This window comes from Excalfactoria chinensis, chromosome 1 (genome assembly GCF_039878825.1).
Source record: "Excalfactoria chinensis isolate bCotChi1 chromosome 1, bCotChi1.hap2, whole genome shotgun sequence".
In the NCBI taxonomy this organism is placed as follows: domain Eukaryota; kingdom Metazoa; phylum Chordata; class Aves; order Galliformes; family Phasianidae; genus Excalfactoria; species Excalfactoria chinensis.
Window position 1 is genome coordinate 84,229,729 of NC_092825.1, and position 24,919 is coordinate 84,254,647.

A 24,919-nucleotide genomic window follows, 5' to 3' on the forward strand; every position below is an offset into this window, starting at 1 on the left:
TTTTTCTGTTTTGTTTTGTTTCTTTTTTTAACCTCCAGCATGTCCACCCGGATATTTCAAGTGTTCTACTGGCTTATGCATCCAGCAGATGCAGCGCTGTGATGGGGTAAACAACTGCTTCGATGAAAGCGATGAACTCTTCTGTGGTTTGTATTCACTTATCAGAGATCTGGACTACAAAACCCACTGAACATATTCTCTGGTCTTATGGGGCAGACAAAAAAAAAGCTGAAACTTCTTTTAGGAGAAAGAAAGAAAGATGTTTCCAACTTTGTCCAGGTTCAGGCTGTCATTTGGTCTCTTGAGAATTTAATGAAAAAACTAGTAATGAAGAAGGTATGTTATTGATAAGCAAGAGGAAAAGAAATAATATGGAAAAATGGTTGTGAGAGATTGTATTTTAGGTTTTTCTCCACTGATAACTGCTGGTAAACGTGAAGTTCTGTTCTATTTCAAGAGTAATTATTTTATTTTCATATGGGAATGGCAAATTGTGTTGGACACAGTAGATGAGAGTGATAATAAATGTCTATGGTTGAAAGAGCACAAGCCATTCCACTTGGGGCACTGTGAGAACTAGTGCTGCTTACTGATGTCTTCTGCTTGTTGTTTTCTCCATGTGAAATGTGGCACTTAAAATAATCCTGGTAGAGTGCAGTGAAGCTATGACAGTGATACCTGGACCTGGTCAGGAGCATAGTGTTAGCACTAAGATGATGCTTCTGTAACTGACTTGATTTGTATTTTAAAGTTGTCCCTGAGTGGAACTGTAACTCCAGCTTTGTGATACGGGATAATTTGCTTGTCTGCAATGGAGTAAGTGATTGTGAGAATGGAGAAGATGAGCAGAACTGCACTGACAGTAAGGCTTCTCTCCTGGTTGTTTTTTTAATACTCTTCTATTATTCATTCCATCCTGATTTGAATACTACGTTCAAAGTTAAAAGGCAAATCTAACACAGGCTTTATAATTCTTTTCAATTTTCTGTTATGCTTGTAAACAAGTAGCTATTGATCTAAATTGTTGTGGAATTCTTGTGAACTCGTGAACATCTGTTTCAGTGAAACGAGACATGAGAATTAACTACAGTGAGTACGGGATATGGATCTAGGGATTTAATTCCCAGATTTTATCTCCTTAAAGTAAAATCTTTGGCAAATTATTTCCTGGACTTTGTTTTACCATAAGTAAAATATCAAGAAAAAGGATTGTTTCTTTGGAACTGTTTTCAGAGTTATAGGGCCGATGCTTTTAAAATGCTATGGAAGCTGTGTGTTTGGCAAACAAGTCTTCTATTTCTTTAACTTCTCAGAATAAATGGAGAAATTGGCGTGTGAAAGGGTGCCCCACTAGCAAGAGCTGCAAGTAACATTTTAAAAGAGATGTAATGTTTATGAGCTGCTGAACTTTGACGATCCATGTAAACTGTCAGAGTATATTTCTGTCTATTGAGAAGAAAAATAGATTCCTTGGAGTAGCATCCCTTATTGTGAGGCATCGTGGAAAAAAACTGGGAAATGCAGTATTATTGGACACAATTAGTAGATTGCATCCACTGCAGTGTTTGTTTGTTTGTTTAAATGTAATACTGAGATATAGAGGAAGTTCCACTCCAGAGTACTGGATGGCCTTTCTTTCTTTGCCTAGCGCTTAACTCTATTGGCATATTTTTGCTAGTATATTTATGTTCACCAGTCTTCTGGGAACAGGTGAGTAGGAGTCTGTGTACAAAGGCACCTCCAGCTTAGTACAGGCACCAGTGCAAATGCAGCTTTACTTGAATAACTTCTTCAGTTTAAGGATTGGATTAAGCTATCCTAGCCAAAGTGCTTTTTGCTGTGTTCTCTCCTGTCTGCATATCTCTTCATGCATTAATTTTGTCTGTGCAGATGTGTGTTTACATGTAAAGCTGTTCCAGTATTCATCTTTCTTTTTCCACACAACTATTTCAGGTATTCCTTGCACCAACCACACATTTAAGTGCAGGAATAACATATGCATTAAGAAACAAAATGCAAAATGTGATGGGACTGTGGATTGTACTGATGGAAGTGATGAAAGCAGTTGCAGTAAGTCTTTCCTGTTTTTTTGTACTTTGAACATTTTCCATTTTAAAACCCTTTATTTCTTCCTGTTTTAGAGTACATATTACTCATGCAGCATGCAGTGATGTTTTACTTGGTGATAGTGGGATAGCGGTCAGCTATCAGTTTACGTCAGGTCTGATTGCAGTGTTTGTGGGAGGTGCAGTTTATAGCTATTGGAAGTTTCAGCTGTTATGCTTATTACAGCTAGGTTAAGGAGCAGAGAAGCTGGGGTAACTGCAGAATGAACTTGGCCAGCTGGTAAATGGTATTCTTACTGCTGCAGCAGAGTCAAGTGTTCCTGTTGGATTTGGAGTGTACTGAGACTGCAGGAGTGACACAGGTGCAGTGCATGTTGTTGGACCACTTGGTTTCTGAGGTATTAAATGACCACACTACACATATATAGCTATTATTGTAAACACACCATTTCCACTCTTTTTGCTGGCAGTAAGTTTGTAGGTGCTACTGAACTTAATTCCCACCAGAAGTACTCCTTTCAGGTCAGGATTAATAGTAGGAGAAATAGATGAAGGGGTGTCTGTTTCAGCATATTAATTGTGCTGCTTGTTAAGTCAGTGGATCCTCTGATATTCATAACACAAGAAAGACTGGAGCCAACTTGTGTGGCAGAGCTAGAAAAGAAACTTACCTTACCCATGCTAATACCTTTTTCATGGTGCCACCTCTCATTTTAGGAGCAGAGTATTGAATAAAGGAGTTTTCTGATTAAAGCAGGATAAGGAAATGAACTTCCAATAATGTTACTTTAAATGTTTTGTAGAGTACCTGCTTTAGCAAAGGAGCTGGAGTTGATGATCTCCTGAAGTCTCTTCCAACTCTTGCAGTTCTGTGATTATTTCATACCCTATGCAGGAAGCACTCTCATTAAAGGAAAGCACATGGGATGGAGACAATAACCTGAAACACCCCTTGCAGGTTGTGGCAGCAGCAAGAGTGGCAATCTCATCTCTCGGATTGTGGGCGGTACAAACACTAAGGAAGCCGAATGGCCCTGGCAGGTCAGCCTGCATTTTGTGGGAGCTGCGTACTGTGGGGCATCAGTGATATCAAAAGAATGGCTTGTATCTGCAGCTCACTGCTTTCAAGGGAGCAAGTAAGCAGTCTTTCCTCCTAACTCTGTCCCAGATATTGCTAGTGTCCTGAAACACCTTTAGCTTCCAGTTTGAACTGGACTGAAGGATGGTGTGCACTCCTTCTCCTGTCCCACTGCTGGGATAGGCTGTGCATTTTGAAGCATGTTATTGAAAATTTGGCATGTGTTACTGTTTCCAACCAGGCTGGCTGACCCCAGAGCATGGCGTGCTCACTTGGGGATGAGAATACAAGGCCGTGCAAAGTTTGTATCTGCAGTGAGAAGGATCATCGTCCACGAGTACTACAACAGCAGAAACTATGACTACGACATTGCATTGCTGCAGCTGAGCAAGCCATGGCCCGATACAATGAGCCATGTCATTCAGCCAATCTGTGTGCCTCCTTTCTCGCACAAAGTCCGCAGTGGTGACAAGTGCTGGATAACAGGTTGGGGCCAAAAGCAGGAAGTAGGTAAGTTTAATACCATCAGCTGCAGGTCTGTGTGCTTCTGCTTCTAAAATTCTAATGTTTTTAGTTTGCTCCCCTCTGGAAGTAGGTTCTGGTACATACATACCTTCATTTGCTCAGGAAAATTGGCTACCACTCCTGTGGATCTGGAATACCTGTGTGCTCCTGCTAGCTAAAACTTAAAGGAAGTTGCACTTTCTCTAAGTCATAAAGCATCATGTTTTCTGCTTTGTTACTCTTGGAGGTGCATTAACCTTCTTAAATTGACTTTTTGCTGCCTGCTGCAGGAGAATTAAACTAAGGCTTCCTGCCTTCAGCCTCTGCAGGCTGAACAGTCCTGAGGTGTTGACCTACCTGTGAGGCACCAGCTCATCCTTGGGGTGTGGTGTGATGAAATGGATGCACCACTGACAAAGTGGATGCCCTACATAACAGTGAGCTGCTCCTTGTCAGGGGAAGGTCTGGTCCTCTCACCACCTTGTCTCAGGCTGCTTCTACCTTGACAAAAATGCTGGTATCCTTTGTCCCTCTTTGTGGCCATCCAGTATCAGAAAGAAGAGCCAAGGGAAAGGATTTGGGGATGGTACACTGGCTGTGTGTACCATTGATTAAGCTCCATGGTGGTGACAACTCTAATTGCAAATCTTTCTTATTGTAGTCCAGATACCTTTACAAAGTCCTATTTTCTTTCCAAAGTAAAAGAAGGAACAAAGCAGGAAATCTTGAGGCATTTTACAAAAGATATTACCAAAGGCTTTTTGGTCAACCTTAGTGATTAGGCCATTGTATTTGGTGTTGTTGAAAGACCAAGATCACATTATATAGATGATATTTAGAAGCAGCTTTCCTTACTTTGATAGTTGGCTATTTGGAGTCTGGAATAGCCTGGAGTTCAAACATATGTGTGGTTGTTTTCTGGACTTCCTGGCTTTGCTTTCAATAGATGATTAATATGTTAAGCTCTTATGAATCATCTTCCTTACAATTTGTTTTCCAGATGATGAAGGTGCTGCAGTTCTTCAGAAAGCAGAGGTGGAAATTATTGACCAAACATTGTGTCATTCCACATATGGAATTATCACAGCTAGAATGTTTTGTGCAGGATTAATGTCTGGAAGAAGAGATGGGTGCAAAGTATGTACTTCAACACAACTCACACAGTTTATTTTGTCTCATTGTTGCATGGTGAGGCATAAGAACAGGCTGGCAAGTTGCCTTTTTTTTCTGAAACACAGCTATGTAAAAGAGCTATCAACCAGTCTGCAGTTTGGGTATTCTCAGAGATTTGCTGCTTTGTGGATGTGAATAGGATCGTGACGTTTCAGTTGCAAGCCTAGATCCAGAGAATTTGCTCACAGTATTGTGGTGAAGGTAGACTGTTTCTGATAAGAGGGTCTCTCAGCTGTAGAAGAAACTGAGAACTTACCTTAATTTTTTTTTTTTTTTTTTTTTTTTTTTTTTTGATGTATGACTACAGGGTTGTCAGATGAGATGCAGACATCTAGATATAAACTTTCAAATGCGTGATATTTCTGGCAGTGCTGTAAAATAAGCGGAGTTCTGAATTTTCATTTGTTATACTGGGTAAAGTTGCTGGTTTTTATGATGGTGATTTAGTATCTTCAAGATGTTCTAGATTTCCCTATATAGATGTATGACAGACCACAGTGGCTCTCATGGCAAGCAGTGTCTGAGGATTTTTTGCAGAATATCACGTACTATCTGTTTGTTAGCAGGTTGTGAGACCACTGACATCAAACCTCATTTCATTAACTGGAGAACTTGTTTCTTCACTCTTCTGCCCACTCAAGACAGAATCAGTGGAAGGCATAATTCAGAAGTCCTGGGGCTGTATTTCTACAAGGGAAAATGATGCCTCAGTGTGTTGGGCAGTTTTTAGAGCTGATAGAATTGCAGGGTTTGTGTTTCATGAAAATTACTGCTGCTCCAGTTTCTTGTTGTCCCAGTAATTAAAGAGAAGGTTTAATGTTTGTTTCTCTAAACTCAAAATGTTAATAGTCAAGGATGAAAGATGGATCTTCAAAGTTAAATATACAATAATTTTGTGAGACAATTCAAGATGATCGTGCTTTGGGTAGCAGGTAGCTTTACTGGTTTGCCTTCCAACCTGAATGTCCTATGGTCTTTTAAAAGTTAAAGCAAAAGAGTTCACTGATTCTAACATAAAATCTGCATGGAAAGAAAGCATCCCTTTGCAAACATTAATATCTTACCAACTCAGGTTTTGCTTTTGGAAATCCTCTTTTACATCCAACGATTTGGTAAAGCTCAATTAGCTAGTAGCTATTTCAGAGAAGTTATGTGTACAGCAGAGTTTTTCAGGAAAGTATAAAGTGGATTCAAGAGATTCTCCCCAAACTGTGGCACATCTTTTGCTTGAGCTGCTGTTCATATTTTTAGGCATTGTGTACCTCTAGTCTACTCACTTATGCCTACTATAGGACAGTAATTAGTTGTGGGTTTTGTTGTCAGTTCTTTTTTCTGGGCCTTTTTTTGTTGTTAAGAAAAAAGAAGTATTGATATATTTAATCTGTTTTATTTGCTTTTAATTTGAAAGAAGTGATATTGCACATTAAACACAATAATCACAGTTTTATTTAGAAAATGAAAGGCTTTGTATTTAGTGTCCTGAGGTGTGAAACCTCTAAATGGACATACATGTTCACTAACAGATTTGGGGTTTAGCTTTAAGCTTGTGACTGTGAAGTTAATTGTGAATTGGAAATATAGATCATAAAAAGTAGTATCCTAATACCTTTGAAGAGTGCCAGCCAGCTCTCTCTTCTGTGAAAGAGTAAACTTTGGTAGAACTGTGCTTCAAGAAGAGAAAGACAAAGCATGAAGTTTTTGACATAACTTCTAACATAAAGTTACAGTATGGGAAAACATAATGTTGGAATTATTCAAGAAATATATCTCCTTAATAAATGCATACAACTTGAATTTTTTTTTTTTTCCAGGGTGATTCTGGTGGACCATTGTCATGTCAAAGCAATGAAGATGGAAAATGGTTTTTGACTGGCATTGTTAGCTGGGGTTATGGATGTGGAAGACCGAATTTTCCCGGTGTCTACACAAGAGTGTCAAATCTTGCACCATGGATTTACAAATATGTGCCTTCAGTCATGTAACTTGAAAGCTATTTTGCTGGAATAAAACCTGTGCTGGATATCTTCATTAAAAAGCATGTTTGGCTAAAAGCTGTTAAGTGTGGGAATTTCTTTGCATGTCTCCCCACTGTCACAATGTTTGATTTTTGGAGCACACATATGGCAGTAACAAGCACCCTTTGTTCAAACCCTGGGGAAAAGAGAATCAGAGAAAGAGGTTGATCTTGAGATTATTCTATACAGATATCTGGGGACACAGGAGGAGATGTTGAAATGAGCACCAGGACCTTTTTGCTCTTTTTACATGGCACAAGTTATATGTATGTACAATAATCTATCAGGAAACTGAAGATACAGCTGACTGTCTGGTGACAGCTTAAGTTTCACTCATTTCCTCTCAGTTGTGCGTACAGTAGTTCAGAGTGACATGGCAGTCAGACAATAGCACTTAGTTTTCCTGCCTTCACTCTCAAAGAGAGAGCAAGTGAGTTTAATCCTCTCAAATTGCAGGACACTCATTTTTGGGGGTCAGCAGTTCTGCAGATAAGCATGGAACAAAGCATTAGCAATATACCTTTTCCAGCTTCTGTTTTAATTGTCTGCATTCTTTGAAACTACTAACTCTTTTGTTTCCTGCCTTATTTTCCCCCTAGTCAAGATTTTTTGTATATTATCCACCTGAGAATTTGAATTCTTTATCTTCAGGCTACCTTGACAAGATGAGTAAATATGATGGTGTTTGTTACTGCAATGGTCTTGCCCTTGTCCACATGAAACTGATGCTTCTACCCTCTGAGAGGTGTCTTGAATCATCACAGATTTGGGTTCTCTGAATGTGTATATTATAAACAAAACAATAGATACTTATTTCATTTTTGGAGATGATGAAAAAGAGATTTTATTCACTCTGAGCTCTTTCTAGGGCTTTCTTTTCCCTGAAGGAGAGGGCAAAGTGTCAGTCAGCCAGCAGTTTGTGCACATAGTGCAAGTAGACTTGGAGGAAAAGAAGAGGAGGATGTGAACGAAGCAGTCTGTCTACAGTTGTATTTTGCATTCCTGAGCTGTAAGTACTGCTTTCCAGTTAATCCCTTCTGTAGTCACCATGTGACCTGTATTTGACTTTGGTTGTTCCATTTTTGTTTTCTGGAGTAGAGTTTCCTTGGACCTGTTCTGTGTTATTGCTTTTATTTTCTTTCCTCCATCCAGCTTTGTTTTTTGCCATATACACATGAAGGTATCACATGTAGTAAGTAATTTCCCCACACAAATCCTCAATTTCTTCATTCATTTCTTCTATCTGCAGAACTCTCTGAAGTTATTGGCTTGTTGACTTGATACCATTTTTAAGTCTGAACAGGAAATACTCTAATTGCTTTGCAGTTATGTTTGTTCTGCTGCACAGGTTTAAGTCTATTGCATTTAAAACCAGAAAATTCAGGTGGTCTTTGGCATTGTGTGTTTTCTCTCTTTTATAAATATTTCTGTGGATTCTTTCAGGTGTTCTTTAGAAATTACACCATTTATTCTAGATCTGGGATTTTTTTTCACTGTAAATTGCTTGTGTGTCGGTTGCACTGTGGCGCTCTTGTACTTCTGAAAGAAGAGGGTGGGTATTCTGTTTTCAAATAATGGGATTCATGTCTTACTCTAGCAGTTAGGAAAACAAAGAGTTACAGTGATGGCAACTTTTCCTCCCCACCTTCTTTGCAGGTCAGCTGGCTCCAGCTTTCAGCAGTATGGTAAAGGTGAAATGAGAGAAGCCTGGTGTGCGAGCCGGTGAGCAGTACGCTATTGCTGGTTTATGTTTAAGGAATGAGGTTCATCTAGGATTTTGTTATTACGTTTCTCAGAAAGCACTTGTCAAGGTATCATGACACGGGCTTTCCCATCCAGACGGATTTCTGTGTACAGCATACCAGCTCCATACCACCCTGAGCAGGCTGGTGGGCAGGTAAGAGACAACAGTTGTGCTTTACATCAGGGGCACAGTAAACAATCTCTCTGGCATCTTCTGATTAGTATAGACCTCCGCTGATGTGTATTGATCTCTGCTCTTTATGTGCAATTGCTTCTAACTAAAGTGACAGCAGTACTTTCCCACACCCTGACATTTTATCATTTGAAGTGCAAAAAAGTGAAATGCATGGGTTTTGTGTGTGACGTAATGTGAAACACATTGTCTTAATCTATTAATTTGTATCTGATAAAAACTGAAAGAGCAAATATACTGAAAAATGATACAATAGGTCTCTTTGTGTTGCCTCACAAACTGATGCCGCCCTATGTCTTTCTTTAGGAAAATCCGTATATTCACTACTGCACATCCTACCGAAAGGGCTTGTGTCAGAAGTGTTATTTCATCAAATGGATGAGACTGTGTTTCTGGAGAAGATGGCTTCTAGGAATATTATCTCTAGTTTCTTTATCAGTTACAGTAATTGTGCTAATCCTTCACTGTTCGCTCTGTAAGTGTTATTCCCCAGGACTGTCTGGATGGGATGGTGGTTTTGAACTGCGTGAATGGTTAGTTTCAAAAGCTCTGTGCTAAGCAGTTAATGTGTGTGCAATCATTGAATTTCATTTCTCCTTAACATCCTTTCTAAACAACAAAATGCACAGAAATCAGTGGTGTTGATCGTTGTACAAGAAGGCATGTATTTTATTCCTAATTTTTGTCTCTGCTTATGAATACCGTCATTATTTGTTAACTTTCCCAATAGCCTTGATGAATTAGCAGTCTGCCCTCCAGTCACTTTTTCAAAGCAGAATGAGTTCCTAGTTTTTGTGTACTTTTTCTCCTCTCCAGGAGAAGAGCCCTGCAAAAAGAAGGAAGTTTGACAGCTACAGCATTACTGGTAGAAATGCTTATCTGAACCTGTACCTCTAGCAATGGAATTCAGATCTCTGGCTCTTAGTGTACTTTTCTCTTCAGGACTAATGTTTGCTGATGCCAAAGACAAATATATGCTTCTGCAAATGTCTTGTTCCAGAACCTTTTCCGAAATGTTATTAGATGTGCTGATTTTTGATGTCTTTTTCCTCAGCTTCAGCTTTCTCTTTAATATATATTGGTGGAAGTGTAGAAATTCCTAATCTGACATACACAAGTGATCTCAATGATCCCAGCTCCCAGCAATTCCTCCTGCAAGCAGAGGCAATCCAAAATTATGTAAGTCCCCACGTAGGTACAGCAATAATTTAATTATATTTATTGCAGAATCAAATTAAGATTGAGGAGGAGACTCCAGTCTGAGTCACAATTTTGTGTTTGTTTTTTTGTTTTGTTTTGTTTTGTTTTTTTGGTTTTTGGTTTTTTTTTTCTGAATAATGAATTTAAAACACGTCTTGTGGAGTTGTATGGCTTTAAGAATACAGTTACACAGCTGTGTCTTTCTCTCTTACCATAAAGACAGCATTTCTGAGGGCTTTATGATTATGGACAAATTGTTATGCTTGAAGGAGTTTGTTCTTTTGTTTTGCTTTTATGTACTTGAAACTTCTTCCTTGCTACACATTTTCTCTTTGAGCTGCTTCTGTTTGTTTTTAATTCTAGCTCGCATTGAATGCATAGCTGTTTTGGTTTGCTCTTCTGTTCTCCCCGAAACACTGCTTGCTTTCTTGTGCTGCTGATGTGGGTTCATGTTTTTGAGATCAGTAGTTTCTCTACTTGCAAACAGAAGCTTCAAACACAAAGTAACTCTCTGTTAGCCCCTATTTGCCCCAGAGGGCTAATTGTGTGTCCAAGCTGCTTTGTGCATAACCAATACATTTTGCTTACATCTAGATTACATGACAGAAACTTGCCACAACTTCTAGGTAACTAAAATATGTGAAGTCTTATAGCAAAATATGAGCTGGCTTGATAAAAGCTTATTTTTGATGGTTCAATACTAAGAGCTTTCTCAGTGTTCTTATAAAGGTGATCAATTTGAATGTGAATGTGTGCGTCTTTATGATCCCTGTCTGAGACATTTGTTGAAATTGTTTGATTGTGTCTATCATGTGTAGGGGGTTTTGGAAGGGAAAAAAAATTAAGGTAAATAATTCCCAATGTAAGACTCATTATTGACACTAAAATATAACATTTCAGAGTTACTTTCACAATTTATCTTTACTTGTCAGCTCACAGAATCATATGAGTGTTCCACCTTGGGAAAGTATTATTTGAAGTCTATCGTGGCTGCTTTCAGGTGGGTACTTTTCCAGCATGTAGTTTAAATATGAGATCTTCAATTGTGTTAGTGTCGTCCTTTTGGTAGATTTTACATTTGTTACTTAGGGATAAAGTGCTATGATACTGGGATAATATGCTTCATGACAGGAAATGAAGACAAGAGAAAAATGTGAACTAAGAACTAAGCACTAAGATAAGTGTGATCTCAGATTGGTTAGAGAAATGAAACCTGACTAATGGTGCCTTTGCTCTGTAAATCTGTTCATCTACTTCTGTTTATTAGCATCATAGTCCAGCATGATTTTTTTTCATGCGTTGCTAATTCAGGTTTTCTGTATTCAAATGAAGCTCCTTTTTAGCCTTTCAAAAACAAAATTTAAAAGCATAACGTTGGGCAAGGAGCTCTATTTATGTTCCTTCTGAGAAATGTAAATGCTTTGAGCAGATGGCTGCTACTGTGCCAGGTTTCTGAGAGCTGGAAGGTTGGTCCATCAGTAGTTTTGAAAGGATGGTTGTGATGGACTGTCTCTTTGAATCACTGAAAAAGTACTTTCTGTATCTCTACACACATCATTTATATTTACAAGAATTGTGTGAAATGTATCAAAGCACGGGCATAAAATTATATTGTTGTGTGGTAAGAAGCCTTAGTTAAGAAATATTAAGGCAAATGTATCTAGAACTGGAATACAAGCTTTAAGGTGTATATCATTTACAGCAGGTATGAAAACATCCGATTCCATAGAATTATTTGGAAGATTTTCTGCAAGGAGAATATTTTTGATTGTGTATTAATGTTCAAACTGCTTTTTCTCAGTTTTTCTAATGCAAGTGTGTGTGTATAGACATGTATATACAAATCAGTTGCTGAATGAGAAAGCATTTTACCATCATGTTCAGCTGTAGTTCTTTGCATGGCAGTTCAACTGTCTATCAAACTAATGCAAGACAGAAATACAATGGAAATCACATTCAAAATACTATCTAGAGTGTACTTATGACACTGATGCTTTTTCCTTTACACAGTGAAGGAGAGAATGGACTTCGAGCTTACTACTGGAATACATTCTGGGCACCACAGCATATTACTGATTCTCTTAAAAAGTTAATCCCATTGGAACAAAAAGAAATGAGCAGTAAACAAATGCCTCACGTGTTTGGTACTTCTGGGGAAGGAGACTTTGATCTTGTTACAATGGAGCTTTTTGGTAACAATGTACCTGTCATTTAATATCTATTCTGTCAGTTTTTCTTTCTCTGGTTTTGGTCGTTGGATCGTGTAATTGATAGTTACTAAATTTCAGTTTCAGATTCTACAGAATATGATGTGATGCTAAAATCAGGTAATTATTCTTCAGTTCCATATTATTCATATTTCTTGTGGGGAAAAAGGAAGAAGCAACAGAAAAATAAAAAACCTGTGCTAGGGAAATGGAAGTTTCTCAGTTATCCTTGTATCTGTGGGGCTTACGAGTCAAACTAAACTAGAGATCTTTGCTGGCTTGAAAGCACCTTTTACTGGTTTTATTATGATCTTCTGAGTAGCATAGCTGAAATTGAATACTCTGCCTTAAATTGAATTGAGCTGTGTGTCCTTGGCATCTTCAAAAAAAAAAGCTACTGCATATAGCTAAACAGAGTTTTGTTTTCCTTGTGACTGGTTTATTCGTAGTTAGTGATCACTCAAATACTGTAGAACTTCAGTTGGCTCTTCCCAGTGTTTTGATACCATGTATGTCTCAAGATTGGTTTCCTGTACTTAGTGTTCTCATTGCATGAAGATAGGCCAATAAATGGCAAAGGAAGTGGCAGGTTTCTGGCAGGTTATAGCTGCTACAGATGAGTCCCCTGCTGCTTGCTGATTGTTCAGTGAGCCAGTGGTGATGGTGAAGCTCTGTGCTTTGTTGTCCAGAGCAGAAGGAGGTGATGCAGTCTGGAAGGGAAAGGGGTAGATTTGTGAAAATAAGTCAAGAGGAGATTAAAATAATCAAGAAATGCAGGTAGGTGTTTATTGCCACCACTTCCGAAATTTTCACCGATTATTTCTTTTTCAGCTTCAGTTTTTCAGCTACTAATATAGATTCTTTTATACAGTGGTATCCTTTGACCTGTATGCAAAGCCAGGTAACAACAGAACTCTAACTCTGATGAATCCGAAGAAGTCTTTTTATCAATGGAGGTTGCGAGTTCCTTCTAACTGTGTGGTGAGACTGGTAGTTACCTCTTTACATGTTGTCGCTTCAGAGAGCTGTGCATCACATCGCTTATCTGCATATGATTTCCTTCTTCCTCTGCAGAACAAGATTATTACAAGGTATGTCAGTATAGGGCAAAAGAGATTCATGAGATGTAGAGAAGCTCTCTGAAACTGCTGAGTATGAAATTGATCTTGATCGGGCTTCCAAAATGTAAGAGATTCCAAATACAACTTAATTAAAATTCTTGTATAAAATGTATGATAAAAAGGTCTTTCATATTATCCAACCTATGATCATTTATAAATTTCAGTGGGTTTAATTTTACATTATGAATCATTTTTTTACTATGTGGGAGTTCATAAAATTGCTGACACAAAGATACAGACTTCATTTTTTTTTTTTTTTTTTTTTTTTTTTAGAGTATTGTATTTTATTAATTGTAGAAAATGCCTATTTTATAGTAGTTCATTCACAGTCAAACCTCTGTTCATAACATGTTTACATCTATGGAAGGCTTCATCTCCCGAGTCACTTTGAAGTCCACTTGCATAAATGAGATGAAACATTATTGTAATTTTCAGCAGCCACACTAATCCTAATTTTCCTGAGTCAAATTTTGTGTGGACGTGTGAACATGAACAAAAGAGTCTAACAAATAATTTTAGAATAGTCTCAAGGACAAAAAAAAACAAACCAAAAAACAGACAGACCTATTAGGTAGAGAGGTAGATGTTAGGTGCGCATGCAGATTCAGTTAGTAGTGTCTGAAATGTATTTACTTCGTCGTGCTTTCAGTTTCTTGAAATGAGGAGATTGTCCTTTTCAGCTTTTTAAACAGAATTTTGTCTCTGTTCCTAAGCAACGAGACAATAGACCTCATAATTGTTGGTGGATTGTCAGAAGGCCAGGTTTATATAGTCTAATTCCTTCTGTAATTAATCAAACTCTTATTGTCTCCTAATCAATGGCACCGTACATAGCTAGCACAGCATGGAGAATCCCATGCCTGATGCTGGGCTGCATATGCTCTACTGCTGACTATGGGTTATTTCCTAAATGGTTTCTCTATTGTGTGGTGGCTCAGCTTATTGCGATCCAGATATGGATAGTCACCCATATGCATGAAAGCACCAAGAAGCTAGCAAAACCCACAAATGTAGGATGCAACATGTTTAGAAAGCACTGGTGCAGTAAGTCATAAGTATAATATCAAGAATATGTACATGTGCTGATGTCTATCAAAGCAGCAGAGAAAAGAATGTGATTGAAGTGGTGTTGAATGCTCTTAGGATATCTACAAACAAACCAATTTTCTTGATTACTTCTATTACCAAACTTGCAAATGTCCCTTTTTACTTATGCCTATTAGTTTTCTACTTGAAATTTTTCACACACATGGAATTGTAAATTAATGAAGTGAAATACTAAATACACTGTAGATTTAAAAATACAATAAATAATTTAGAGATCCATTAAATATCATCTCATGTTACAAGGAACAGTAAGTATTCAGGCTTCAGGATATAACTGAATTCAATTATTTAAATTAAAGAAGAATAAAAGGAAATAATTGCCACAGATGGAGCTCTAAGTCTATTATAAAAGCTCTTGGGATGTGAAATCAAATTGAATGCTAAAAGGCTGAAGATACCTTGGGCTCATTACCTGTTGCAAAGATGCTGTGCTACACTGCTGATCTGAGCACTTTTTGGCTTTTTCATCACTACCCATTACTTCTCAGTATTACAACTGCTACTGAAATAACCTCATCTGGTACTGCCTTTCTGATATTTCTACAGGTCTCAAAAGTCCAGCACACCTGTTAGGCAAGAATATCTGTGATGCTTATTCTAAGTTGCTTAGCAATGATGCAAGGAAATTAGCATCTTGTGTAGTATCAATGAGGTGGAACAACTAAGGGAAAACGGTAGCCAGGGAAATACTGCTGAAACAGCTGATTGGATCAGTGTCATTTCCGCCCAGTCACTCAAAAAAGGGGACTGGACTGTGGGAAACTTTCTATGCAATCTTTTCTATATTTCAGGTGGTGTGGCTCTGGAGCCTGGAATCCTCCAGTTATACGTTTAACTTCATCGAGTAATGTCATGTTACTTACCTTCTCACTGGACCACAGAGAAGAAAGGAATATACTAAAAGCTCACTTTCAAGCAATTCCTAAAATTGGTAAGTGACTAACGTAATCAAATGTGTAATGCAAGCACATTTATTGCTCGTTACCTCTAAAACCAGTGCTACTTCTTGAATGTATGTGGGGGGCGAGGGAACGCTCACACCTAAGTCAGTGAATTGTCCTTCTGATCCATTTAAAACAAATATCTGAGAATTGAACAAAGAATAAAATCATAGAATATCCTGAGTTGGAAGGGACCTCAAAGATCATGGAGTCCAGCTCCTGGCTACACACAACAACACCTAAATGGTGTCTGAACGCTCTTCAAACTCCACCACCTTGAGGTCATGTCCACTGCCCTGGGCAGCCTGTTCCAGGCCCCACCGCCCTCTGGTGCAGACCCTGTCCCTGACCCCCATCTGCCCCTCCTCTGGCATAGCTCCATGCTGTTCTCTTGGGTCCTGTGGCTGTCATAGAGAGCAGAGCTCAGAGCTGCCCCTCTGCTCCCTGTGAGGGGCTGCAGTCCACCATGAGATGTCTCTTCAGCATCCTCTGCTCTGGGCCAATTTATGGGATGTCAGATGCTTCTCATATGCATTGCCCTCAGGATCCTCCATGATCTTTCTAACCCTCCTGTGAATACTCTATAATAATGTTATGCCCTGCTTACATTGTGGCACCCAAAGCTGCACCCAGTGCAGCAGATGAGGCCACACAATACAGAGCAGGACAACCCCTCCCCTGGTCCATTGGTAGCACTGGGCCTGATGCACCTCAGGTTATGGATGGTACTATGGGCTGCCAGGGCTTGCTGCTGCCTTGCCTTCAACTTTCCATCACCCAGAACCCCATGTCTCTATTCCAGGATAGAGACTCTCCATTTTAACCCAGCTTAGATAACTGTGCTCTTTACTGTTATAATTCTCCTCCAGCGTGTGGTGGTCATTACATTTCCTGGAATGGAAGTCTGAGTTCTCCTTACTACCCAAGTTACTACCCACCAAACATTGACTGCAGCTGGATCATCCGAGTAAGTTGTGGGAAGTATTCTGAGTTGTGGTGACTTTGCTTTATGTTACGTAGACATAAGACTGGGAGAAATGTCTTTTGATGTTGGTGAAATGAAGGAATAACATAATAAGACTACTGCGCCTGATTTCTCAGGCACCTCATTGTCTTCTTCTCATGCACAAGTACCAGCTGTGGAAGAGAAGGATTTCCAGCTTCCAAAAGATTGAGTGTTGTGCATGACTGAAATAAAATGGTGGACAAGATGACAATTCCTAACAGCTGGAATAAACTACTCGTATTCTGGGCTTTATTTCCGTATCAGAAAGACAAAAAAAATGTTTATGTAAATCCATGTCTCAAACAGTGCGCGGTACACTATTTCCTTGAGCTATGCAGCAGAACCTTCTTAAATTTCTTATTTGACCTTCTAAGAACACGTGGTAGTGCAAACATATTGTGAACATCAGATATGGTGTTTTCTGCTTGCTGCAGAAAGCTTACATTTCTTATCTAGCACAATCTGGCTAAAGGAGGGGCTAAAAATGTTTCTATAGATGTTCAAAGTAGAAAAAAAATTGTTTATTTAAAGGTCCTGGTGTGAATCATAAAAAATATCATATTTTCAATCCATTGTAAAACATGATTCACATACTATGTCAGAAGCAGGCTTTTTTGTTTTGTGGTTCTGATGCAGATGGTCGAGGTACTGACGCGGGGTGGGGTGCTTCTGGACCCTATTCTCACCAACAAGAAGGAATCTGAAATGGTTTCGACCGGTTCCAACCAGTTCCGACTGGTCTAAATTGGTCCAAACCGGTTTTCACTGGTACAAACCAGTTTTGGCTGGTCCAAACCGGTTCCAACTGGTCTAAATTGGTCCAATCCAGTTTCGACAGGTCCAAACTAGTTTCAACCGGTTGTAACCAGTTCAAACTGGTTTCGACAGGTCCAAACCGGTTTCAACCGGTTCAAACCGGTTCCGACAGCTCTAAGCCAGTTCAAACTGGTTTTGACCGGTTCAAACCGGTTTCCGACTGGTCCAAGCCGGTTTTGACCGGTTCCGACTGGTCCAAACCGGTTTTGACCGGTTCCGACTGGTCCAAACCGGTTTTGACCGGTTCAAACAGGTTTTGACTGGTCCAAACAGGTTTCGACCGGTTCAAACCGGTTCAAACCGGTTTCGACCAGTCCAAACTGGTTTCGACTGGTCCAAACCAATTTTGTCTGGTCCAAACCGGTTTCGACCGGTTCAAACTGGTTTTGACTGGTCCAGACTGGTTCTGACCAGTCCAAACCGGTTCCGACTGGTCTAAATTGGTCCAATCCAGTTTCGACTGGTCCAAACCAGTTTCGACCGGTTGTAACCAGTTCAAACTGGTTTCGACTGGTCCCTGTAACTAAGAAGTCGGGAAAAGGTGTCAGGAGACCTGCGTGGATGAGTAAGGAACTCACGTGCAAGCTCTGCAGAAAGAAGAAAGTACACGGTATGTGGAAAAAGGGTCTGGCCACTTGGGAACAATATAAGAATGTAGTCAGGGACTGCAGAGATGCGACCAGAAAGGCTAAAGCCCACCTGGAGCTGAATCTAGCTAAGGAGATAAAGGATAATAAAAAAGGCTTTTTAAAGTACGTTAACAACAAAAGGAAGGCTAGGGAGAATGTGGGCCCCATACTAAGTGAGGGGGGTGTTCTGGTAACGGGGGATGCTGAGAAGGCGGAAATACTGAACGCCTTCTTTGCCTCTGTCTTAGTGAAAGGGCTCTCCCCCAGGAATCCCAGACCCTGGTGATTGATGAGAGAATCTGGGGAATGGGAGATTTCCCTTTAGTCAGGGAGGAGGTGGTCCGTGAGTGCTTAGGAAACACTGATGTCCATAAATCCATGGGACCTGATGGGGTGCACCCACGGGTGCTGAGAGAGCTGGCAGAGGTTATTGCTAAGCCGCTCTCTGTAATTTTTCAGAGGTCTTGGAGAACTGGGGAGGTGCCTGAAGACTGGAGGATGGACAATGTCACCCCGGTCTTCAAAAAGGGCAAGAAGGATGACCCGGGTAATTATAGGCCAGTCAGCCTCACCTCTGTCCCAGGGAAGGTGATGGAGCAGCTTGTGCTGGATGCCATCTCCAGGCAACTGGGAGTAAAGGAGGTTATCAGGAGTACTCAGCATGGGTTCACCAAGGGGAGGTCGTGCTCGACCAACCTGGTGGCCTTTTATGAAGATGTCACTAGCTGGGTGGACGGGGGGAGAGCGGTAGATGTAGCCTACTTTGATTTCAGTAAGGCTTTTGATACGGTCCCCCATGACATCCTTATAACAAAGCTGAGCAAGTATGGGATAGATGAGTGGACAGTGAAGTGGATCGAGAATTGGCTGACTGGCAGAGTGCAGAGGGTTGTCGTTGGCGGTGCAGTGTCCGGCTGGAGGCCTGTGACTAGCGGCGTCCCCCAGGGGGTCTGTACTGGGTCCAGTCTTGTTCAACATCTTCATCAACGACCTTGATGAGGGGATAGTGACCACCCTCAGCAAGTTTGCTGATGACACGAAGCTGGGAGGATTGGCTGACACACCCGAAGGCTGTGCTGCCATTCAGAGAGATCTGGACAGGCTGGAGTGCTGGGCAGTAAGAAACCAGATGAGGTTTAACAAAAGCAAGTGTAGAGTCTTGCATCTAGGTAGAAATAATTGCATACACCAGCACAGGCTGGGGGAAGACCTGCTGGAGAGGAGCTCTGCTGAGAGGGACCTGGGCGTCCTGGTGGACGACAGGTTGGCCATGAGCCAGCAGTGAGCCCTTGTAGCCAAAAAGGCCAATGGCATACTGGGGTGCATTAAAAAGAGCGTGGCCAGCAGGTCGAGGGAGGTGATCCTCTCCCTCTACTCTGCCCTGGTGAGGCCTTATCTGGAATACTGTGTCCAGTTCTGGGCTCCCCAGTACAAAAAAGACAGGGATCTCTTGGAAAGAGTCCAGCGGAGGGCCACAAAGATGGTGAAGGGCCTGGAGCATCTCCCCTACGAGGAGAGACTTAGGGAACTGGGTCTGTTTAGCCTTGAGAAAAGAAGGCTGAGAGGGGACTTGATCCAGGTTTATAAATACCTGAAGTGTGGGAGCCATAGTGGCGAGGCTGGTCTGTTTTCAGTAGTGCGTGGGGACAGGACTAGGGGAAATGGGCTGAAACTTCAGCATAGGAAGTTCCGCACGAATGTGCGCAAGAACTTCTTTACGGTGAGGGTGACGGAGCACTGGGACAGGCTGCCCAGGGAGGTGGTGGAGTCTCCTTCTCTGGAGATATTCAAGACCCGCCTGGACGCCTACCTGTGCAACGTGTTGTAGGGAGCCTGCTTTGGCAGGGGGGTAGGACTCGATGATCTCTAGAGGTCCCTTCCAACCCCTACAATTCTGTGATTCTGTGAAAACGGTTTCGACTGGTTCAAACCGGTTTCGACTGGTCCGAAATGGTTTCAACTGGTTCAAACCGGTTCCGACTTGTCCGAACCGGTTTCAACCAGTTCAAACCAGTTCCGACCGGTCTGATCCGGTTCAAACTGGTTTCGACTTGTCCAAAACAATTTCGACCGGTTCGACCGGTCCAAACCGGTTTTGACTGGTCCAAACCGGTTCCGACTGGTCTAAACCGGTCCAAACAGGTTTTGACCGGTCCAATCTGGTTTTGACCGGTTCAAACCGGTTTCAATTGGTCCGAACCGGTTTTGACCGGTTTGAACTAGTTCACACCGGTTTCGACTGGTCCAGACTGGTTTTGCAAGTTCAAACCAGTCCAAACCAGTCCAAGCCGGTTTTGACCGGTACAAACCGATTTAGACCAGTTCAAACCGGTTCCGACCGGTCCAAACCTGTTCCGACTGGTCTAAATTGGTCCAATCCAGTTTCGACCGGTCCAAACCAGTTTCGACCGGTTGTAACCAGTTCAAACTGGTTTCGACAGGTCCAAACCAGTTTTGACTGGTTCAAACCGGTTCAAACCGGTTTCGACTGGTCCAAACCAATTTCGTCTGGTCCAAACCGGTTTCGTCTGGTCCAAACCGGTTTCGACCGGTTCAAACTGGTTTTGACTGGTCCAGACTGGTTCTGACCAGTCCAAACCGGTTCCAACTGGTCTAAATTGGTCCAATCCAGTTTCGACTGGTCCAAACCAGTTTCGACCGGTTGTAACCAGTTCAAACTGGTTTCGACTGGTCCAAACCAGTTTCGACCGGTTCAAACCGGTTCAAACCGGTTTCGACCAGTCCAAACCAATTTCGTCTGGTCCAAACCTGTTTCGACCGGTTCAAACTGGTTTTGACTGGTCCAGACTGGTTCTGACCAGTCCAAACCGGTTCCGACTGGTCTAAATTCGTCCAAACCAGTTTCGACCGGTTCTGACCGGTTCAAACCGGTTTCGACTGGTCCCTGTAACTAAGAAGTCGGGGAAAGGTGTCAGGAGACCTGCGTGGATGAGTAAGGAACTCACGTGCAAGCTCCGCAGAAAGAAGAAAGTACACGGTATGTGGAAAAAGGGTCTGGCCACTTGGGAACAATATAAGAATGTAGTCAGGGACTGCAGAGATGCGACCAGAAAGGCTAAAGCCCACCTGGAGCTGAATCTAGCTAAGGAGATAAAGGATAATAAAAAAGGCTTTTTAAAGTACGTTAACAACAAAAGGAAGGCTAGGGAGAATGTGGGCCCCATACTAAGTGAGGGGGGTGTTCTGGTAACGGGGGATGCTGAGAAGGCGGAAATACTGAACGCCTTCTTTGCCTCTGTCTTAGTGAAAGGGCTCTCCCCCAGGAATCCCAGACCCTGGTGATTGATGAGAGAATCTGGGGAATGGGAGATTTCCCTTTAGTCAGGGAGGAGGTGGTCCGTGAGTGCTTAGGAAACACTGATGTCCATAAATCCATGGGACCTGATGGGGTGCACCCACGGGTGCTGAGAGAGCTGGCAGAGGTTATTGCTAAGCCGCTCTCTGTAATTTTTCAGAGGTCTTGGAGAACTGGGGAGGTGCCTGAAGACTGGAGGATGGACAATGTCACCCCGGTCTTCAAAAAGGGCAAGAAGGATGACCCGGGTAATTATAGGCCAGTCAGCCTCACCTCTGTCCCAGGGAAGGTGATGGAGCAGCTTGTGCTGGATGCCATCTCCAGGCAACTGGGAGTAAAGGAGGTTATCAGGAGTACTCAGCATGGGTTCACCAAGGGGAGGTCGTGCTCGACCAACCTGGTGGCCTTTTATGAAGATGTCACTAGCTGGGTGGACGGGGGGAGAGCGGTAGATGTAGTCTACTTTGATTTCAGTAAGGCTTTTGATACGGTCCCCCATGACATCCTTATAACAAAGCTGAGCAAGTATGGGATAGATGAGTGGACAGTGAAGTGGATCGAGAATTGGCTGACTGGCAGAGTGCAGAGGGTTGTCGTTGGCGGTGCGGTGTCCGGCTGGAGGCCTGTGACTAGCGGCGTCCCCCAGGGGGTCTGTACTGGGTCCAGTCTTGTTCAACATCTTCATCAACGACCTTGATGAGGGGATAGTGACCACCCTCAGCAAGTTTGCTGATGACACGAAGCTGGGAGGATTGGCTGACACACCCGAAGGCTGTGCTGCCATTCAGAGAGATCTGGACAGGCTGGAGTGCTGGGCAGTAAGAAACCAGATGAGGTTTAACAAAAGCAAGTGTAGAGTCTTGCATCTAGGTAGAAATAATTGCATACACCAGTACAGGCTGGGGGAAGACCTGCTGGAGAGGAGCTCTGCTGAGAGGGACCTGGGCGTCCTGGTGGACGACAGGTTGGCCATGAGCCAGCAGTGAGCCCTTGTAGCCAAAAAGGCCAATGGCATACTGGGGTGCATTAAAAAGAGCGTGGCCAGCAGGTCGAGGGAGGTGATCCTCTCCCTCTACTCTGCCCTGGTGAGGCCTTATCTGGAATACTGTGTCCAGTTCTGGGCTCCCCAGTACAAAAAAGACAGGGATCTCTTGGAAAGAGTCCAGCGGAGGGCCACAAAGATGGTGAAGGGCCTGGAGCATCTCCCCTACGAGGAGAGACTTAGGGAACTGGGTCTGTTTAGCCTTGAGAAAAGAAGGCTGAGAGGGGACTTGATCCAGGTTTATAAATACCTGAAGTGTGGGAGCCATAGTGGCGAGGCTGGTCTGTTTTCAGTAGTGCGTGGGGACAGGACTAGGGGAAATGGGCTGAAACTTCAGCATAGGAAGTTCTGCACGAATGTGCGCAAGAACTTCTTTACGGTGAGGGTGACGGAGCACTGGGACAGGCTGCCCAGGGAGGTGGTGGAGTCTCCTTCTCTGGAGATATTCAAGACCCGCCTGGACGCCTACCTGTGCAACGTGTTGTAGGGAGCCTGCTTTGGCAGGGGGGTTGGACTCGATGATCTCTAGAGGTCCCTTCCAACCCCTACAATTCTGTGATTCTGTGAAAACGGTTTCGACTGGTTCAAACCGGTTTCGACTGGTCCGAAATGGTTTCAACTGGTTCAAACCGGTTCCGACTGGTCCGAACCGGTTTCAACCAGTTCAAACCAGTTCCGACCGGTCTGATCCGGTTCAAACTGGTTTCGACTTGTCCAAAACAATTTCGACCGGTTCGACCGGTCCAAACCGGTTTTGACTGGTCCAAACCGGTTCCGACTGGTCTAAACCGGTCCAAACAGGTTTTGACCGGTCCAATCTGGTTTTGACCGGTTCAAACCGGTTTCAATTGGTCCGAACCGGTTTCGACCGGTTTGAACTAGTTCACACCGGTTTCGACTGGTCCAGACTGGTTTTGTCCAGTTCAAACCAGTCCAAGCCGGTTTTGACCGGTACAAACCGATTTAGACCAGTTCAAACCGGTTCCGACCGGTCCAAACCTGTTCCGACTGGTCTAAATTGGTCCAATCCAGTTTCGACCGGTCCAAACCAGTTTCGACCGGTTGTAACCAGTTCAAACTGGTTTCGACTGGTCCAAACCAGTTTTGACTGGTTCAAACCGGTTCAAACCGGTTTCGACCAGTCCAAACCAATTTCGTCTGGTCCAAACCGGTTTCGACCGGTTCAAACTGGTTTTGACTGGTCCAGACTGGTTCTGACCAGTCCAAACCGGTTCCAACTGGTCTAAATTGGTCCAATCCAGTTTCGACTGGTCCAAACCAGTTTCGACCGGTTGTAACCAGTTCAAACTGGTTTCGACTGGTCCAAACCAGTTTTGACTGGTTCAAACCGGTTTCGACCAGTCCAAACCAATTTCGTCTGGTCCAAACCGGTTTCGACCGGTTCAAACTGGTTTTGACTGGTCCAGACTGGTTCTGACCAGTCCAAACCGGTTCCGACTGGTCTAAATTGGTCCAAACCAGTTTCGACCGGTTCTGACCGGTTCAAACCGGTTTCGACTGGTCCCTGTAACTAAGAAGTCGGGGAAAGGTGTCAGGAGACCTGCGTGGATGAGTAAGGAACTCACGTGCAAGCTCCGCAGAAAGAAGAAAGTACACGGTATGTGGAAAAAGGGTCTGGCCACTTGGGAACAATATAAGAATGTAGTCAGGGACTGCAGAGATGCGACCAGAAAGGCTAAAGCCCACCTGGAGCTGAATCTAGCTAAGGAGATAAAGGATAATAAAAAAGGCTTTTTAAAGTACGTTAACAACAAAAGGAAGGCTAGGGAGAATGTGGGCCCCATACTAAGTGAGGGGGGTGTTCTGGTAACGGGGGATGCTGAGAAGGCGGAAATACTGAACGCCTTCTTTGCCTCTGTCTTAGTGAAAGGGCTCTCCCCCAGGAATCCCAGACCCTGGTGATTGATGAGAGAATCTGGGGAATGGGAGATTTCCCTTTAGTCAGGGAGGAGGTGGTCCGTGAGTGCTTAGGAAACACTGATGTCCATAAATCCATGGGACCTGATGGGGTGCACCCACGGGTGCTGAGAGAGCTGGCAGAGGTTATTGCTAAGCCGCTCTCTGTAATTTTTCAGAGGTCTTGGAGAACTGGGGAGGTGCCTGAAGACTGGAGGATGGACAATGTCACCCCGGTCTTCAAAAAGGGCAAGAAGGATGACCCGGGTAATTATAGGCCAGTCAGCCTCACCTCTGTCCCAGGGAAGGTGATGGAGCAGCTTGTGCTGGATGCCATCTCCAGGCAACTGGGAGTAAAGGAGGTTATCAGGAGTACTCAGCATGGGTTCACCAAGGGGAGGTCGTGCTCGACCAACCTGGTGGCCTTTTATGAAGATGTCACTAGCTGGGTGGACGGGGGGAGAGCGGTAGATGTAGTCTACTTTGATTTCAGTAAGGCTTTTGATACGGTCCCCCATGACATCCTTATAACAAAGCTGAGCAAGTATGGGATAGATGAGTGGACAGTGAAGTGGATCGAGAATTGGCTGACTGGCAGAGTGCAGAGGGTTGTCGTTGGCGGTGCGGTGTCCGGCTGGAGGCCTGTGACTAGCGGCGTCCCCCAGGGGGTCTGTACTGGGTCCAGTTTTGTTCAACATCTTCATCAACGACCTTGATGAGGGGATAGTGACCACCCTCAGCAAGTTTGCTGATGACACGAAGCTGGGAGGATTGGCTGACACACCCGAAGGCTGTGCTGCCATTCAGAGAGATCTGGACAGGCTGGAGTGCTGGGCAGTAAGAAA

The 24,919-nt window shown here is 42.8% G+C and overlaps 2 protein-coding genes across 2 annotated transcripts in view; both read left to right on the plus strand.

Annotated features, from left to right (window-relative positions):
* TMPRSS7 (transmembrane serine protease 7) overlaps positions 1-6,803 on the plus strand; it is a 33,959-nt gene extending 27,156 nt beyond the window's left edge. Inside the window, exons 13-19 of the mRNA XM_072350959.1 lie at positions 39-146; positions 752-862; positions 1,954-2,070; positions 3,025-3,202; positions 3,386-3,654; positions 4,649-4,785; positions 6,633-6,803. Of these exons, the coding sequence (XP_072207060.1) occupies positions 39-146; positions 752-862; positions 1,954-2,070; positions 3,025-3,202; positions 3,386-3,654; positions 4,649-4,785; positions 6,633-6,803 (1,091 nt within the window). The remainder of the gene's footprint in view (positions 1-38; positions 147-751; positions 863-1,953; positions 2,071-3,024; positions 3,203-3,385; positions 3,655-4,648; positions 4,786-6,632) is intronic.
* Positions 6,804-8,652: 1,849 nt separating this feature from the next.
* Positions 8,653-24,919, plus strand: part of LOC140259542 (suppressor of tumorigenicity 14 protein-like) — a 52,442-nt gene continuing 36,175 nt past the window's right edge. The window contains exons 1-9 of the mRNA XM_072350975.1: positions 8,653-8,733; positions 9,079-9,247; positions 9,827-9,951; positions 10,905-10,972; positions 11,983-12,164; positions 12,261-12,299; positions 13,051-13,270; positions 15,199-15,338; positions 16,218-16,315. Of these exons, the coding sequence (XP_072207076.1) occupies positions 8,653-8,733; positions 9,079-9,247; positions 9,827-9,951; positions 10,905-10,972; positions 11,983-12,164; positions 12,261-12,299; positions 13,051-13,270; positions 15,199-15,338; positions 16,218-16,315 (1,122 nt within the window). The remainder of the gene's footprint in view (positions 8,734-9,078; positions 9,248-9,826; positions 9,952-10,904; positions 10,973-11,982; positions 12,165-12,260; positions 12,300-13,050; positions 13,271-15,198; positions 15,339-16,217; positions 16,316-24,919) is intronic.